General features: G+C 37.7%; 1 protein-coding gene across 1 annotated transcript in view; it reads left to right on the top strand.

Annotated features, from left to right (window-relative positions):
• Positions 1-17,831, top strand: part of LOC135324713 (contactin-associated protein-like 4) — a 221,405-nt gene that overhangs the window by 64,816 nt on the left and 138,758 nt on the right. Inside the window, exon 3 of the mRNA XM_064501545.1 lies at positions 10,128-10,321. Within this exon, the coding sequence (XP_064357615.1) occupies positions 10,128-10,321 (194 nt within the window). The remainder of the gene's footprint in view (positions 1-10,127; positions 10,322-17,831) is intronic.

The raw sequence follows: 17,831 nt of genomic DNA, 5'->3' as shown, positions 1-17,831 counted from the left end.
TTATTCTAACACTTGCCTTCTACTGGGGAAAAAATCCTTTTTTAACATGTAGCAGGAGCAACTCAGTCTCACAATATATTCTTCACAATTACAATTGCATACTGATATTTCTCAAAACTTGTAAATATTTCTATGACAATATGGCCACCTTGCAAAGAACAAAGTGTAGTACTAATTATATAGGAGTATTTGACTCAGACTTGGTCTTTACAACACAGTACAAAACATGTTGTCTAGTGTAGACAGTTGGTTCACAGCACTTTGTGGTATGATGATGATGGAAAATCCAAAGAAAAAGTAGTGGCTTTGGTAAGTCTTTGAATCATAAGCTGTCCTTTTGATAAATCTCCCTGGGATAGATTTAAATAATGATTGATTAAGAAAAAATGTCTTCAAAGTCTTCTGAAGATGTGATGCAAAATGGGACTCACTTACTCATCTAAATTATTATCAACAGAGAAGATAAGAGGCTGAAACAAAGTGAGCTACATTGTTCTAACTGGCTCCATGGAGATAGAGTAAACTTTGTAATTATAAACTCCACTTCCAAGCACTTTTCTGTGGCCCTCAATCAGATGCAAAATGCCTTTGAAACATCTCTTGACATAGTAACTGCTACTTGTCACAAATGATTATTAAAACCTAAAATTTTTTCTAATAAGACTAATACCTGCCACACTTTTGACATTTAAGATCCTTACATGATAAATATTCTGACAACTGAAAAAAAAATGCAATCACTCTTTTCCTTCTTAGAACATACCTATTTTCTTTGCTGGTACTCAAGTTTAGAATATCTCAAAACACAGTAGATCTTCCTACAGAAATAGACTTGTTCTGTAGGGCGGTCTCCAACTGCTGTTGAGGCTAGTGGAAAAGCTTCTCAACCTATCCTCCTTAGAAAAGAATATGTGAGGAATCCTTATAGCTCTTCTGATGATCTGTCTAACTTAAAAGTCCCTGAAATTCTCTAGTAGTTTCGAGTTCCACTGAGAATGCTCTGCATGCCATCTGCACTGGGAAGATACAGCTTCCTTACATGGAAGAAATTGCTGTTCTCTCTAGATTTGCTCCTGGAAATCACAGAGAAAGATCCTTCTCATCCCTTAACTTCTAGGAGGCTAGATTTCTTTCTACTAGCTCTTTATCAGCAGTGGTAGCTTGTTATAGCTTTCAGAATCATATGCCGATCATGTAGGACTTTTCAGTCTTGTTTCAAACAGTGCTTCTCATAAAGTATCCTAGTGAGTGAGAAAATCTGCAGCTGGACCTAGGATTTTTCCAAATACCAGGCCATCAAAAAATAATTTCAGTCGTCTAGTCACAATGTTTCTGAAACCTAGACAAGAATCTCTATAACAACACAGAAACTGTTGGTTCACATGCTAGGAAAGACTGAGTAGTATTCAAGTCCTTCAGAGTTTTCATAACTAAATAAAATGTAGTTTTTCCATAACATAGAGAGATACGTATTGTCTTTAAAGGAGGGCACCATTCTGAAGATTTCTGTGAAGGAGAGATTGCGTATTGATTCCTTGGTCATATTCAGAATTTCAGTTTGGGTCTCAGTTATTTGGAAGGTCTTAGTACACACTGAGCTTTACCTATATGAAAGTTCTCCATCAGTTTGTAACATATGAAGACAAGACCAGGATCATTCTGTTACTGCTCAGAAGCTATGCATAAAGCTAAGAGTATTTCTTAGGTTACCAGCTTTCCTTAATAGTTAGGACACAGCACTTGGGTTCCTAACTTCAATTTATACTATTTAAGCACTATTAAAATCAGTGGAAAGTGATAAAGACTTGGATCACTTGAGACTGGGTTTCTATTGAATCAGGTTATACAAGGATACTGACTCATGACACTGAATTCAGGCCAGCTGTGGAGTCTTTTTGTATACTGATAAAGTGGCAGGCCACAACTGCATTTAGTCTCTCACAGACAAGTAATCTGCCTCCTTCATGTAGAAAGTTCCCTTTCTCTTATGCACACACAATTGCCATCAAAATCTTACTCATTCAAAGGAGATTTATATTCAGAAATGATTAAGTTCCTTCCTCTCCCCATTACTTATTTGGTTCAAATTATGAAGCAGGTGTACCTCTGGAATATAATTTCGTAGTTGTGCCTTTTGTTGTTTTAGTAATCTCTAAATAAAGACATATTTATTTGTTCTCTCAATTTACAAGAACACGATGTACCTATTATACTCACCAGCTTAAAATAATAAGTGGATAAGACTGCAGAGACAAAAACACTAAGGTTGTGCAGGGACCGGTTAGATACCGTCCTTTCTTTAGACAATGCTGATCCTTTTTCAAGAGCTGAGAATTACTGCATGAATGTCCTTTTGCTGTTTTAGGTCTTAGAATTGGCTCTGTTTTGTCTGATGGTCTTAAATACAGGTAATATATGAAAACTAGAAAGACTTTTGAGTCCTGAAAATAATCTGATGGGAAACAATAGGATTTTGCTTAGATCAAAGGCAAAGGATGATGCAGTTATCAAATGTGATTGAAAAACACCACGCTGCAATTTTATATATGCAGCACTGACTTCAGAGTTGGCTTCAGATCTAGCAGTCTCTCTCTGCCTCCTTCTTTGTGTGTCCAAAGCAGATGCGCAGTTCAGTAGTCCTTATTCATGACTCAAGGTCCTTGATCCTCCTCTCAGTTTTACTTGATAAAGTTTTTCTATGGATTAATTTTTTGATGCTTAGGTTCATGTCTTTTATCACTCAGGTATGACTCAGAACCACATTGCTGCACCAGCTTCTGCATACTCCTTCCTGACAAATTTGCCAATTTACTGATACAATTTGCCTTCTTTAACATCTTTGACCACTTATGTCCTTCTTGAGAATTACTTTTCTTTGTTAGTATATATAAGTGGGAGTTCCTAATTGTATGAGCTGTATTTCTTAGACTGCCTTATTCAAGAGTAGAATTGGTTTCCTAAGATCTAGAAGAAAGCAGACCAACCCCAATATTCATCCTCTTCTCCCCCCACCATCATTGGTCAATAAACTTTTGTAGAATAGAAACCTTGCATTGTTTACTTACATCATTAGCCTATAGTCTCATAAATCTTCATTTGTGAAAGAGGATGACTTGCTTTTCAGGTTGAAAAGGCAAATAACACCACACATTTTGATATTTTAGTCTTTTTTTTTTTTTTTTTGGATGTTGTAATACACTTCATTTGACTTTTCTAAGCATAGGAAGCCTCAGTTGTCAACTGCTTGCATGTAGAAAATCTGCTTTGTAATATGTGCAGCCAAATTCATCCCTTGTGCAACTTTATTGACTTCAAATTAAAATCAGCTTCTGTTAAATGATCCATATGGGAAATACACAGCTTGGTTAATCAGAGAAAAGCATCCTTTACTGTGTGTGTTAGTTTAAATCTGGATTTTTACTTATAGACATTGCTTGCCATTATTTTGATTAAATATGCCAAAATTGAAATGGTGATGCTAGCTAAATGGTGTAATGAACTGCATGCAAAGAAGCTTGTGTGGATGCATGTACCAGTTTCAGCTATTTTGTAGATTGCATAATATAGCAAAGAGAAGCCATATAGCAGGATAAACAAGTAGAGGGGTAACTTCGGGGTTACCCAGTGGGGGAATCTTTATATCAGCTTCTCTTCTCTATTGTTCAGAGTTTTTTAAATGAAGCAGAAGGTGCCTGACAGCCTGATGACCACTGAGTGTCAGGTTAGAAAGCTTAAGCATCACTTAATGAATTCTCTGCCAGCAAGGTTAAATTTTAACCATAGTAAATATAGTTTGAATCCAGACTCTACAGTTCTACTAACCTCCCAAATCCATTGTAAGACTATTTAGCTATTTTTCATCACAGTTTTAAAGTTTGGAGCCTTTTCCTCAGTCATGTCCTGTTTTCTTCTTGGTAGCCACATGCTAATTGTGCTAATTTTTCTATTTTCAATGCTTTAATCATAATGGTATTGCCACATTTGCAATACTGAGGAATTATTAAAACGCATGTCCTTAAAACACTTCTCCCAGCAAACATGAGTCAGGACGAGGAGCTAATGCCCACTCAGCATTATGATGCATTTATGCTGGTGTTCAGTGGGGGAGGACAGGGGATATTTGACTTGCAGAAGTAAAGAAAATCATCTCGTCTTTAAAGTATGTGTGAGGCGCGTAAAAATGAAACTCTTGTGGAGACACAAGCAGTCTGAAGGAGAGCAGGTCCTCTCCGGTGAGCTTACTGTCTATAGCCAGGAAACAGATTATAGGAATATACTCTTCTTTATAGCTGAGCAACTTAAGTGCCAAGGAAATTGTTCACTAAACTCCAAGTTGGTTGTTCTAATGAGTGACACCTCCCTATATGGCCTCTGCAGAAAAGCACTGGGCAGTGCTTTAGTCATGGGTGGGCAGGGTACCCCAATAAATTGCCATTAAACTGAATTGAAAATGGATGCTATAACATTGTAGAATGCAATATGCACCATTTCTTAGATTTTAAATATATTACAAGTGAATCAATTTTAAGGTACTTTTTAAAACATTAGAGAGGTCAAAAATTTAGAAAACAGCATTTCCCATCATTTAGTAGTCAGGTTATTTACACATATTATATCTAATATAGGAGTCTGTTTCTCTGTTATTATATCCTGATGTATTGGTGTGTCAGTGACTGATGGAAACGATGCTATTTGATTTCGTCTCTGCCTCCCAGTAACCCTAGTCACTCCATTAACTTGTCAACCATCAAGGCAGGCTGGCAAATTGCTAGCCAAGTGAAACTGAAAAACAGAGATTTAGGAGTTAAGAGAAATATTCAGTACTTCAGAAAAAGGTCTGCAGATGTTGGAAGTGTTCAGTCAATTAATGTATTTTAAAGAAAATTGTAATATATTTGAGGGTTTTATATGTTTTTTCAAATGTTAATATAAAAAACAGTTAAAATAGGAAGATTTGACGTGTTAAGTAGAACCAACAGGTGCTATTTATTACTTTAGTCAGGCAATTCTTCAGTAAAGAGCAACTATTTAATGTTTGCTTTTGAACAGAAGTCAAGCATGAAACTCCTTATGCTTTTGCAACCTGACTCTAGAATTTTGGCACCGTGTATGCAAAAAATCTCAAGGGGTAGTGGAGAATGAGGGTTAAACACCTCCTGAGACAAAGTTCAAGAAAGAAAAACACTGTAGATGTAGACTGTCTCCCTCGTGAAAATGATTTCTCTGATTTGCTGTTAATTCATAAGAGGGAAAGATGCTTTATCAGTGGCTATTGGAAATACAGTGAAAGGTGATTGAAGAAAATGTATGTTATATAAATGATGCTGGCAGAAAGCAAAGCTCGAGAATTAAGATTGCTATTGAGATTGCAAAGTCATTCAAGAAGTTTAGAGGTGGTAAGGTAGGTAGGGTAGTAATGTTTTTCTTATAAATCTTACTTCAGTCCCTTGTGTTTGTGCATTTTGCCACGGTCTTGAATGCACGCAGTATCTGCACGCAGACTCTTCTGGGCCTCTGCAGACCTCTCCAGAAATATCTATGTGGCAGGTATGTGTATCTGACAGACCTTTCAGGTTTCTTTGCAAGATCCTTCTGACACCCATTGCACCCCTGGCTTCCACGCGTTGCCATGTCCAAGCATACGACACCACAAAAAAGGTCCTGCCAAACACAGCGGTTTGGTATTCACATTAATCTTGCTGCAAGGCGGAGGATAAAGAAAAGAGTAGGCAGGGGCAGGCAGGGCGCAGAGGGGGGCGGTGCCGGGCCCTGCCGCCGGACAAGGCAGTGGCAGCGGCTGCGAGGCGATCCCGGCCGGGCTGCGGCTGCACGCGGGCCTTCGGATCCGGGGCTGCGCGTGCGCGGCGCTTCCCAAACTGGCTGTCCGTGCTAGCGGGTGTCCGCGTGTCCGTGCACGCGGTGCGGCGAGGGGGCTGGGCCTCCTCGTGGCTGGTCGAGTGAGAACTTTCTGGAAAACGTGGTGCTAGAGGCAGAAGTACCTACCTCAGTAAGTAACGCTGCCGTAGCGGAGCTTGGGCTTTTTCATGCATTTTTGTGCGTCTTTCTAACTTGCCGCATCGCTTCATTATAGATAATGTTTTGCAGTCTCTACGTGAAAACAGCTCTTGCAGATGGGCTTTAAAAATTATGTTCTCAGCGCAGGCTGCCTGCGGACTCCCGCCGGCTCCACAGGGTCCCGCTTGCTGTCAGAAGGTTCAAAACTGTCACCTGATTTACCGCAGTGGCACGGCGTTGTGGGTGGCAGGGCTGGGGATGCCGCTGCACGGGGGCGATGCCGTGCCTGGGGATGCCGGGGCACGAACCGAGGGCTTGGCGGTGAGAGGTAAGCTGCCTGGTCCTGCGTGGTTCAGATTCAGCGTGAGCGAGGCGGGAGGACGTGGACGTTTGCGCACGTGAAGGCTGGTGTTTAACCGCCAGGGCTGGGGGCTCCCGATTCCTGCGTGCCTAATGCTGCCGGATTGCTCCGCACAGCCGCTGAGGAGTGAAACCCTGTGGATGCAAAGCTGCGGTTGGGATTTAGATGCAAGCAGTGAAACCGCTGGGGAGATGGTATTGCTTATTCCTCCCGAAGCAGTGATGTTAAAGGAAGACTTGTTTGGCTTCCCCTGTTCCAACACAGACCATGGGGAGCATTAGTGGGGCCTGCAAAGAAAGCAAGTGTGAGCAAGTGAGAGTTGTTGCTGATTTAATTTTGACTAAGTTATGTTGGGTAGATGTCGAATGATGAATCTCCTGCTAAATTTCCAAGTCCCTGACCAAGTTAAAGGAAGCAGCAGGGGTTCATAAGAAAAGATAACTAGAATTTGTAAATGTTTCTCTAATATTCAGTGTTTTCATAAATTGACTGATTTGGACAGTATTTGTAGACCTTTAGAAAAAAAAATACTTTCTTTGACAGAAAATTGAAATTTTCTGAAGACGAAATGTCATTTAGTAAATTTAATGGAAAACTGAAGTTTCTCATGGAAATGTTTCAATCAACTCCAGTTTGCAATTAAAAGTCCTCGCAAGTTATATGACTTGCTTAGAGGATGATGAGACATATGTTGGTACTTAACAATGATTATGGCTTGAATGAGGGGAGTTTATGACTGGAGTTCATTCTGCATTCGCATTGGTTCACCACTTTGTATAGTTCTCATAATCCCTAATTTTCGGTCCAGTCCGCCAGCTGTGAGGGAAGATGCCTCTCGGCGGTTCTGACCAGCCTCGCTGCAGCTGCTTGGCCTTGCATTTCAAACAGGATCTCGCTCACCTGCAGCGAGCTGCAGTAACGGAGGACCAAGTTTCGTGGCACGAGATGGCATGGGCTGTTATCACCTGTCGGTGGGAAGGAAGTCATGATGCCCTGGTTGGCCGGGGTCGTGGGGACACTGCCCCAAATGTACCCTGCCACCTCCCCTGCAGGGGCACCAGCCGCCTTCGTTGGGTCAGATGCCACATTCGCGCTGCCGAAAGCACTGACGTTGGCAAGGGCGGCTGCGCGGAGGTGGGCATGGTGCAAATGGAGGCTTTTAGGTGCTGATTTGTGGGGACCTCCTCAGCCACCCCAGAGAGGGTACTTCCATGAAGAACTGAGTTTACGTGAAAGGAAGACCAGAGAATTTTTTGAAGTTGTTTACCTTAAAAATCTGTGATCGTCTTAAATGCAAGGTCATATTCCTTTTGCATTAATACCTTTACTCCTTACATGTACCTTATACTGTTTCCAGGGGAGCGGCCGAACAGGCCAGATTTCTCTGGGACCCCTGTTTGGGAAAGCTCGGGAACATCAGCAGCCCCTGCCCAGAGAGCAAACTCGTGGTGGGCGCTGCTTGTCCGCCTAGATTTTGCAGTAGTGAGTACGCTACTAGAAATACGTTGCCGCGGTAGTGCATGAGCTAGTGGAGCGTGTTTGGTGTTGAGTTGCGTTAGGAGGCTGTTTTGCTTCAGAAGGCAAGTGGAGACCCAGCCACATGTGCGTGAGGAGCAGTGAGGACAAGCTCAGCTCAGGTGGGTCCCCGGGACACAGGGCAGGTGAGGACCAGGTGAGGCTGGCCAGGGCCACCAAGGCCCCCTGGGTCAGCGCAAACCAGAGCAGGGACGAGGCACCGGTGAGGCAGGAGCCAGTGGGTGGGAGGACGACCGCAACCTTGTGAGCGGGAGACCCGCACGTTCTCGCCTAGGGACTGCTGAAATGCTTTTAATACTTTATTCATGCAGGGGCTCTTGTGTGTCCGGTGGGCGCTTTGTGATGGGCGAGTGTCACACTCTCCAGTCTTGTGAAACAATCAAAAGTATTTGTTTGCTCTCAATGCAAAATGAACTATTTCTGAAAGCCTGATTTTTTTTTGTTTTGTTTTTAATAAAACTGGCGACCCCTTTTATAACTGTCTTTGTATGTACGTCCTTATGGGCTTATGTTGTTGCTGACTGTGAAGAATTTGCAGCCAGCACCTTGAAATAGTGATACAGTAGATTCTTCCTAAAGAATAATGGACCGTTACTGTACAGGAAATTGAAAATAAATGCTGAACAAAATTCATACCTTTTATTTTAAAGAAACAGACGCTTTTCCTTGGCCATGTCCTTTTTATTACAGAAAGCACAGGTGAATATGAATGACTTTGCTCATAGCTATTTTAGAAAGTATCTGTGTTTTCACTGACTTACTGAGTTATTTTCTATTTTCAATGGCTAATTCAAGCAGTAGTATGTAAAAACAGATTTTTCAAAAACTGTTTTTATGTCACTTAACTTCATTTTTGGATTTTGGGACATAATATACACTAAGGAGAGAATTCAGTTTACATTACTAAACACCTCCCCATGTGCAAACCCTCGACAACCACAGACCGATGTGACAAGGTCTATGCAACTCCATTTGCTTCCTTGTAATGCCAAATAACACTTTCACGTTACTTTTATTTTCACTGAATACTTGTCTTACGGAAATGCTCCCTTCTATGCTTCCTGTTCACAATCTTCATTTTCACGAAGGTATCTGTATTTCTTACCTTTGGGGTAAGCAGTTAAGCGTTCACTTAAGAAAAATGTAAACTGTGTTAGAATTTACAGATATTAGAGACAATCTGAATTTTGAATCAATTGCCTTTCAGAAATTGCTAATTCTTGCCCAATTTATCAACTTGCAAGTGGAAACATTGTTTTTTTCATTTATGAGCTATGAATATTGCTTCAGAATTACTTTCTTACCATGGCTGAAAAAATATTCTATATTTATTGGGAGAGGACATTGTTGGGATACTATGGTTGTCATTAAGTCACTGCTGGGACTAACCGTAGCTGTTTTTAAATAAGTTCACTAAATAAATAAATCACTAATTATGATGCAGTCTCTTCATGACTAACAGGCGGTTTGTGAAGAAACCACAGAAAATTCACCAGGTATAAAAAATGCAGTAGGTATATCCTGGATCTGTTGCCTCTTCTCATGGACAAATGAATAAAAGGAGAAACTGCGTGGGAGTTAAGGCAAAATATTTCTAACAAAATACTTGCATGAAGTTCTAAATCCTGATTTGCATGAAGAGTTAAATACATCGACTGTCTTTAAACTTCATGCCATAGGTTTAAATCCTGTCATGTTTTAGTTAGTGCATAAATATGTGGACAAAGGAGTTACAGCATTTGTGGAGAAGTATGTATTTTTCTCTACTGTTTCCACTTAACTTGCTCTATAGGATGAACCTCACTTTGTGGATTATGAACACTTATATGGTTTCCAACCATTTTATTTTTGAATGACAGTTTATATCCCTAAGTAAGAAATGTTTCAAAAGGAGGTAAGGTTGAGAGCCTGGCTCATGATCCCGATTAGAATTAAACCCTATGCGATGTTTTATTTACAAAAATTACTCAGAAGAATCCATAACAAAAGTAAATTTTAGGGAGAAATAAGGAGTAAAGCAAATTCACTCTGATTTTTAATACTTTCAAATGGCTATGTACATCCAAGTAATCCATATCAATTTTTACACTAATTGCCAACTAGTATCAAGCCAGATTTGGTGCAGCTTGAATCATTCATTTTTGCATATACAAGTTTCATGTTAACTTGTTTCTATTAGTAATAAATTTCAGTCTTTTTTTTTGTCCCTTTTAAGGTGCTGGTGGTTGGTCTCCACTTGTGTCCAATAAATATCAGTGGCTTCAGATTGATCTTGGTGAACGAACGGAGATTACCGCCGTTGCTACTCAAGGTGGATATGGGAGTTCCGACTGGGTAACAAGCTATCTGCTGATGTTCAGTGACAGTGGACGAAACTGGAAGCAGTATCGTCAGGAAGAAAGCATTTGGGTATGTTCCTTTAAAACTGGGAATTAGGTTTCAGAGGAAGAGTTAAAGTACTTGTTCTATATATTGTTGCAGGCATATATCAAGCAAACCAACAGAATGTGAAGAGCAACACTGAAAGTATTTAAAGTAAATAATTAAATATAAAACCAAATTTAGCTTTTGACAAGTTAAAGGGCTTTAGAAAGCAAACAAACAGCAAAAACCTAGCCTTAGCGTTATTCCATTATGAGCCGCAAGGATATATTCTGAAGACTAAAAATCTCTTTTATTATGTATGGTGAGGTTATTTTCCCAAAGTATTGATGCCAGTGTGTTGAGCTTGTTTTTTAATTAGAGAAAAGAAAATAGCACTATGTGCTTTATTTTTCTGGAACATTTAATCTGATTTTAGAGAGAAAAAGAAGCACCACAAAGAAATCAAAATCTAAAGCAAATAAATCGCTGGGCTTATTAAAAAAAAGTAAATAATCAGCAAGAACCAATTAATATAGATTTTTATTGTTGTTCCTCTGTAATTCACAATCTAGTTTTTGATGTTCCAATCTATTTAACTCCTATTAACTCTGTAACTAATAATAATTAATAAGTCTGGGCAAGCTCATCTCCTTCCATTTGCTTGAAGTTTAATGAGAGTGGAGGATTCTCAATATCTCATGGACAATGTCCAAAATCCGCACAGAACACGACAGTTGCAGCTTTCCTTGATCCACAATGACCATCAGCCTGGACTAAAGGCTGTGATTTTATCCTGTCAAGTGTTACTTCTATCCTTGTTTTATACATATGAAGAGCAGATTCATTTTTGAAGTTTACTAAGCTTTGGGCTTCAGCTGTTTCTTGCTGCAGTTAAGCATTATGTTAAAATGTATTTCATTTTATGCATTTTAATTTTGTTGACTTTTAATTCTAAATGTTCTTGTCGCTCTGTTATTGTCAAACTCCATCTATGGTATAATGAGATTATGCAGTGGCTTACTTGTTGCATAATTATCCTTCTTTTTGAATTTGCTACATGCTTCTGCTTCAGATTGTGTTTTCATAACAAAGAGAAATAAATGAGTTTCTAATCCATATGGCTGTGGGGAATGAGGAAAGAAAAACAATCTTCCAAATGTTAAATGAGCATAAGCTGCTACAATATTGTGTTTGAGCATCATCAGACAGACCGATAAAATGAATCTCAGAGGCGGAGCTGCTTGATCTCTTTAGTGAGTGCTCCTGTGAAGTCCCATATTGATACTGTGAACAGTGACACAGATAGTTATTTCTGAACATTGCCACAAGTAAAATATCAACAAAAGTTCTCCAAATTTTTAGATGCTAATGCAGACATGGGGGTAAGAAGGTGTTCAGGTCTGCAGGAGTAGAAAAGTAAGGCTTCAACTCCTTTATCTCAAACTTAATTAAAAAATGATTATTTTAGTGATTGCAGTGCAGATTGGAGGTATGGCTTGCAGGCAGTGATGCATAATTCAAGGATGTGAACCATCAGATTCAAGCATACTTTACTGATCTTTTTATATACCTTTATTTATTATTTCTTTTTCTAGGGGAGTGTATTTTTTCTTTTCTAAACTAAGTAATGTATAGATATAGTCTTGGAATGAAACTCTTAAATCTCCATTTATTTTATAGATTTTCTCAGACAGTTATCTTTTTATGTTAACTCTTCTTAAATGAGGTACCCAAATTCATTTCAAGAAAGAACATCCCACACTTTGTAATATCTTCTTCTGTGCTATTTCTGTCTTCTTTTTAATTGAGTCATTGCCCTACTATGATATTTCAGATAACTTACCAGAGGTAAGCAATTTTTTCCCTGTTTTTGACTGCTGTTGTGCATTAGAAAGACAGAAGCTGCCTGGTTTCAAGGACCATGAGATTCTATAAATACTTCAGAATTCACCACTACATGCAAAGATTTGCGATTTGTAAACGTTATCTCTAAACCTGAATAGAAAAGACATGTATTTTCTGTACAATTTCACAGCTTCCTGCTTTGTTCCTTTTCAGATGTTATTTTTCAAATGTCTTAGTTACCTTATGGCTTATCTTAATTTATGGTTCTGAAGCTGCTGTCGTCATTGGGACTTGCTACACAATTGTACCAATGTGGAGTATAGTCTTAATTAGCTTCTGCATGACAGTGACGTGTTGTCTTCTTTAATGCAGAACTTATTCTGCCAAGTGGTTTTTCCGTGCCTCTCTCTTTCACAATTTATTCATGTAGATACCTGCGAATGATGCAGTTGTCTAAACTCTCTTTATGGTTAGTGGGAAGGAACAGACGCTTCTGCGGCTCGTTTCTCTGACCTAACTTACATGTCTCAGGTTGAAATGAATCACGTCCAACTACCTAATTGCGTTTTCCCCTTGTCTATAAAATGGTTCTGTGGCTGTGGGTGCTGAATTCAGATGCAGATATTCTAAAGTTAGGTGAGATGAACATCTCTTCCATCTCGTGACCGCCAAATATGATTTGTCTTCGTTTCTTTGCATATTAGGAATTAGGTTTAGAAGGAACATTGGTGGCACTGTTATTTAACCATGCAATATACCTTGATCTCAGCCTTCTTATTTGCAGTTACCTGACCACCTAAGTATATACCTTACTTACTGCCTTACACATGTAAGGAGTTTTCCTGTAATGTAGATTTCAGGTTTCCCTTTAAAAAAAAAAATACTTTTAAAAATATCCTTTTAAAAGACTATGTTATAGTTACTAGTTCTGCACTCATTATAGATTAGCTGTTTTAATTAGCTATAGTTTGACAAAAATTCTCTTTGCACAACTGCTTTGATTTCTTTTCTCCCTGTCATGACCACCACTATCTTTTTTTTTTTTTTTTTGTTATCTCAAAAGTATTTTTCTCCACATTTTTTTCTGTGATACTTACGTTAAGATTTTTCAAGCTGCAATTCCTAGGGTCAATATTAATATCTTTTTTAAAAGTTCATACAGTTCTGATAAGCATATAGTTCTCAAGTGAAGTAGTTATTAATGGTAAAAATACATATTTTGGACAAAACTTTTTCCTTTTCAAAGAGATTAATTTAATCTTTGAAAGAGATTAACTCAGCTCAAATTAATTTTAGATTTTCTTTTATGTTTCTCTAAATGTAAATGCATTTGAGCAAGGAATATTTTGTGGCGTTAATATACTCTTCAACCTATTTCTGTTTTTCCATTCCTTAGCATATAATTTCAGATACAGCTAAACCCAACCTCCCTTTTACATAGTTCTTTTTTGCCTCTAAAGTGAACAGCAGTTGCAAATCTGTGTGCTTATTAAGTTACCAGATTTGTATTCTGCAAAGGAGAATTATTCTTTTGGCTTGTTTTCTTTCACACTTCAGGAGACATAGAGTAGAAGATCATAAAAATATGTGGTAGACTTAAATATTGGTTCAGGAAGGTTTGAAAAAAATTTTGCTTCTCTAAACATTACCTCTAATAGCAATAATGTTACTACTTCTTCCTAGCAACTTCTGTTCTAGATATGATAGATATGTATTTTATTTATAAAGAATCTCATAATGTGTTTGAATCCTTTATTTTATGGCTATGGATAATAATCTTTTTAACTAGTCTAACTTTTAGTTTAAATTAGTTTGATGGTTTTGTATCACAAATGATTTTTTGCTATGTACTATCTTATTATTAATTAAATATTTCTTTAATCTACATGTTTCTTTAAAAAAGTAATAACTTTTAACAGAGCTGGCTTTCTCCATCATTTTTCAAAAGGAGGAGCTGAGAGGGAGAAGAAAGCAAACAATTTACAGTATGAATGGCAGAGGTACCCATGGCTGCTAGTCTGAGGGAAAGCACGAGAGACACAGCTCACGGGAAAATATATTACAAGGCTGTTCACCAGCAAGAGTTTTGAGGAAGAGAAGAAATGCAATTTCTTTCCAATTAAAATTTGCCTTTATCTCACTGAGACATCTGGGAAAACGTAGAGTTTTAGCCTTCTCTTTGTTTTGAAGCAGTTTTCATTTTTAATTGTTTTTACTCTTTCTTCTCAAATCTAAATCCAAAGCTGAATTCAGCAAAATTCTGACAAGTTTGATAGCATCTGTTTTAAAAGACAAATTTGTAAATATTGTAACGCAATGTAGAAGTATGTTTGCAGGTATGTCTGTGTTTGTGTATATGGTTTTAAAAAAAGGCACCTGAGACTTGAAGCTTCTGCATTCTTCCTTGTCAAGGAGAATGGCATGAAAGCCAAGCAAGAAATGTTTTGCTATAGGGTGTACGTTACAAAACTCAAACTCGCTGTGTCCTATTCCACATATGCATTTTAAACAACAACCAAAAAAACCTAAAAAAGACCTTAAATATTTATGCCAAACTTTTCGGGGGTGTCAGTGGCATCAAAATGTCCAATGGACTCTCGTCTGTGGAATGTTCTCTTTCATGAAGGTGTTTTAAAATAGCAAAAGGAGCAGTCATGCCATCTGCCCATTATCTACCCAAATTCTGTCCCCAGAAGCCTTAGATGTACAAAAGTAATACAGAAAACCGAGAACCATGAAGTGATAACGAGAAGGATGGGAATCTGGGAGACAGTAGTGGAAAATTATAGTTTACAAAAGAGAGAATTCTCAGAATCCATGCAGGCCAAAAGTGACTTTTCTAGTGATACTGACATTAAAGATACTTAGGATCTTATGGTGAAAGATGGTATATTGAAGTTTAATGACAGATAAACAAATCATCTGCGTCATGCTAGCTAAAGGTGATCACTTAAAGACTTTTGCCTTCAGAAGTCTACACATTATTAAAGTAAATATCAAATAGACTTCTTTTCAGACAGTAGCAAAAATATTACATAAACTTCTGTAGTTTAATTGATTTATATTTTCTTCTTTATTTTGCTGCTGCCTTAAACAGACATAAATAATTCCTTATACAGAGAGAATATAAAAGCAAAAGACTTAAATAGAAATCATTTTGCCAGCATCCTTCAGATAGCATATTTAATGGTGTTTTTCTCTATGGTTTTTCTCCATGGTTTTAACTATCTGTTGTAATTATGGTTTTTCTGTCCTTGAATATACTTATGAAAATGAAATCATTTTGTAATTTTTATTGTGGTATTGGCTCATTTAATAACTTAATGTAGGATATGTATTTATTTATTTATGTTTTATTCTGGGTCAGCAGTAGCAGTGGGCATTATTATCTTCCATTGAACCCATCCAAGATGGGTCCAAACAAGAATCTAAAATCCCCTCTGAGATAGAAAAGACTGGGTGTCAGTGAAAAGGGTTGGCTAATGAAGTTTATATTGAAGTGAGACAGCTGTAAGATTTGCTTAGTCTGTTATTTTGCTTGAAACGAGGAGGAGAATGCAGCCAGGTGAATATTTCATAACTAATAATTTGTACAAAGAACGCTTGCATCTCTGCTTGAGAATTGTCTGAGAGCAGAGTGTGATTTACATAAATGAATTTCTATTTTAAAATTATTTGTGGAATAATGCTTTTTAAAAATAGTTTGAGATTTTTATTCAGCTTACTAGAGTATTTAGGAACATTTCTTGGGCTGTTTTCAGTGGACAGACTGATCACAGTGATATGTTTCATTTACCCAGTTAAATAAGAGTAAGCATTAACATCAGAGATTCCAGAGTAAAAGCTCACAACAGTGTTTTGAAATTCATTTTCTGGAAGAATTTTGTTGTAATTTCATGACTCTGTTGTGAATATATTAACAGCACTCCATGAACTAAGAAGCTGTAGAGAGGGAAAACAAACAAGATATGAAAATTGCCAAAAATAATTTAATTTACAAAACATGAATGATCGATTTTAACCTTTGCAATGCTCTAGAGGAAAATAATTCCAGGCATCTCAGTCCTGCTAATCTTACAGATATTTCTAGTAACCTCTGATTTCTTGACTTTTGTCTTTGGTTCCACAGCAGCTAGTTATTTTCTGTAATTGGTAGAAATAGTGCAGTGAATAACATTTCAAAGCTCTTTGATTTCTATTGTCTTGCTTGCAGCTGAAATATTTTGATGCGCACACACACACACCTCGATATTCCAGTGTAGAAGACTGACTGCTAGAAATTCCAGTGGAGAGACTTTGCATAGAAATATACCTTGTATATCTCTGTAATTCAGGGCAATATGGTAAAGCGATGTCAGGTATTACTAGTCAAGCAGTGTTTCTCTGACTGTTCACATGACACAGGTACTTAACAAGTTTATTCTTGGAACTCAAAAAGAAACAATTTAGTGAAGAAAAATACTGGGGGAGGTGGGAAGAGGCAGAAGAGGCCAAAGAAGGAGAATAACGGGGTAAAAGAGGCTTGAAGGGAAAAATGAAAATGCAGTAGGAAGTAAGTCAGAGATGTAGGGAAGGTTGGTAGGAATAATAAACAAATAAGGAATTCTGTTGTGGGGAAGCGTTGTGACACTGATTCTGTGAATAATACTCCATTTGCAAGTGAGGATATTATGATATTTATCTAAAATGTTTTAATTTCTGAACTTAACCTCTAACAGATTTTGGATTTCTGCATGCACTTCTGCTTAAAATGTGCTCTGACCACACTGCTATTTTTAGACACATAAACGGCAATCTAATAAGGCTAATTTAGCAGTCACAATGATTAATGCTCTGTACAAAACCTATTGTAGGTGAAGAGATGAATGCATGCATCAAGGTTATCCTGTCCTGGAATATTTAATATGAGATATAAAAGAGAAAAAAATGAGATTGAAGCATCTGCAAATAATAAAGTGTTCTAAATAAAACCAAGATAAAAGATATGGATATATATTAAAGAAATTATTAATGCCATAACAAGTAAAATATATATTATGACAGTATATACTATGGCAATTCATACATGGGAGGAAGAAAAAGTTACACTGATGTAGTTAAGAAACCATACTCAGGACAGGAAAATGCATTCAAAATATGCATGTATGGCAATACATAAAAGTGAATGTTCTACTAGAATTAGAAGCTCATGAGTTAGTCTTAATCAGTATATGTTTTGCTGTTGCAGTTATAAAATTGCCCAGGTGAACAGAAGCCTTGGGAACTGAGCTTCAGTATGTTAGGATACTTTATTCAATTTAACGGCTGCTACCCAGGCAAACTGTTAACTTAGCATTAGAATAGGACTCGGGCTGGTCTCATTGCTCATCAGAACTGTTTTCTGACAGTCACCTGCAGCATCCATGCTCCTCTTAAGAGAAAGGAATGAGAAATCAATTACAATTGGTTGTATTTGAGTACTAAGAGCCAATTCATTGCTCCTACCCTTCTCTGGACACTTAGGTAACAGGTTTGTGTTTTAAAAGACTGAGTATGAATTTGGGTTTCTAAGATGCCCAAATCCTGGAAAAGGCAATGCTATTATATGAGTTGGTTTTGTAAATATCAATAGTAGCCTTTTATGAAGCCTGGTCTTCTCTTTAGACTTTTCACTATGTCTAGTGTAAACTTGGGGATGGTGGTGCACCGTTTTCATTAAAAATCATTCACT

The sequence above is a fragment of the Dromaius novaehollandiae genome, chromosome Z (genome assembly GCF_036370855.1).
Source record: "Dromaius novaehollandiae isolate bDroNov1 chromosome Z, bDroNov1.hap1, whole genome shotgun sequence".
Classification (NCBI taxonomy): domain Eukaryota; kingdom Metazoa; phylum Chordata; class Aves; order Casuariiformes; family Dromaiidae; genus Dromaius; species Dromaius novaehollandiae.
The sequence above is the reverse complement of the archived record's forward strand: the minus strand, read 5'-3'. Positions and strand labels throughout refer to the sequence as shown.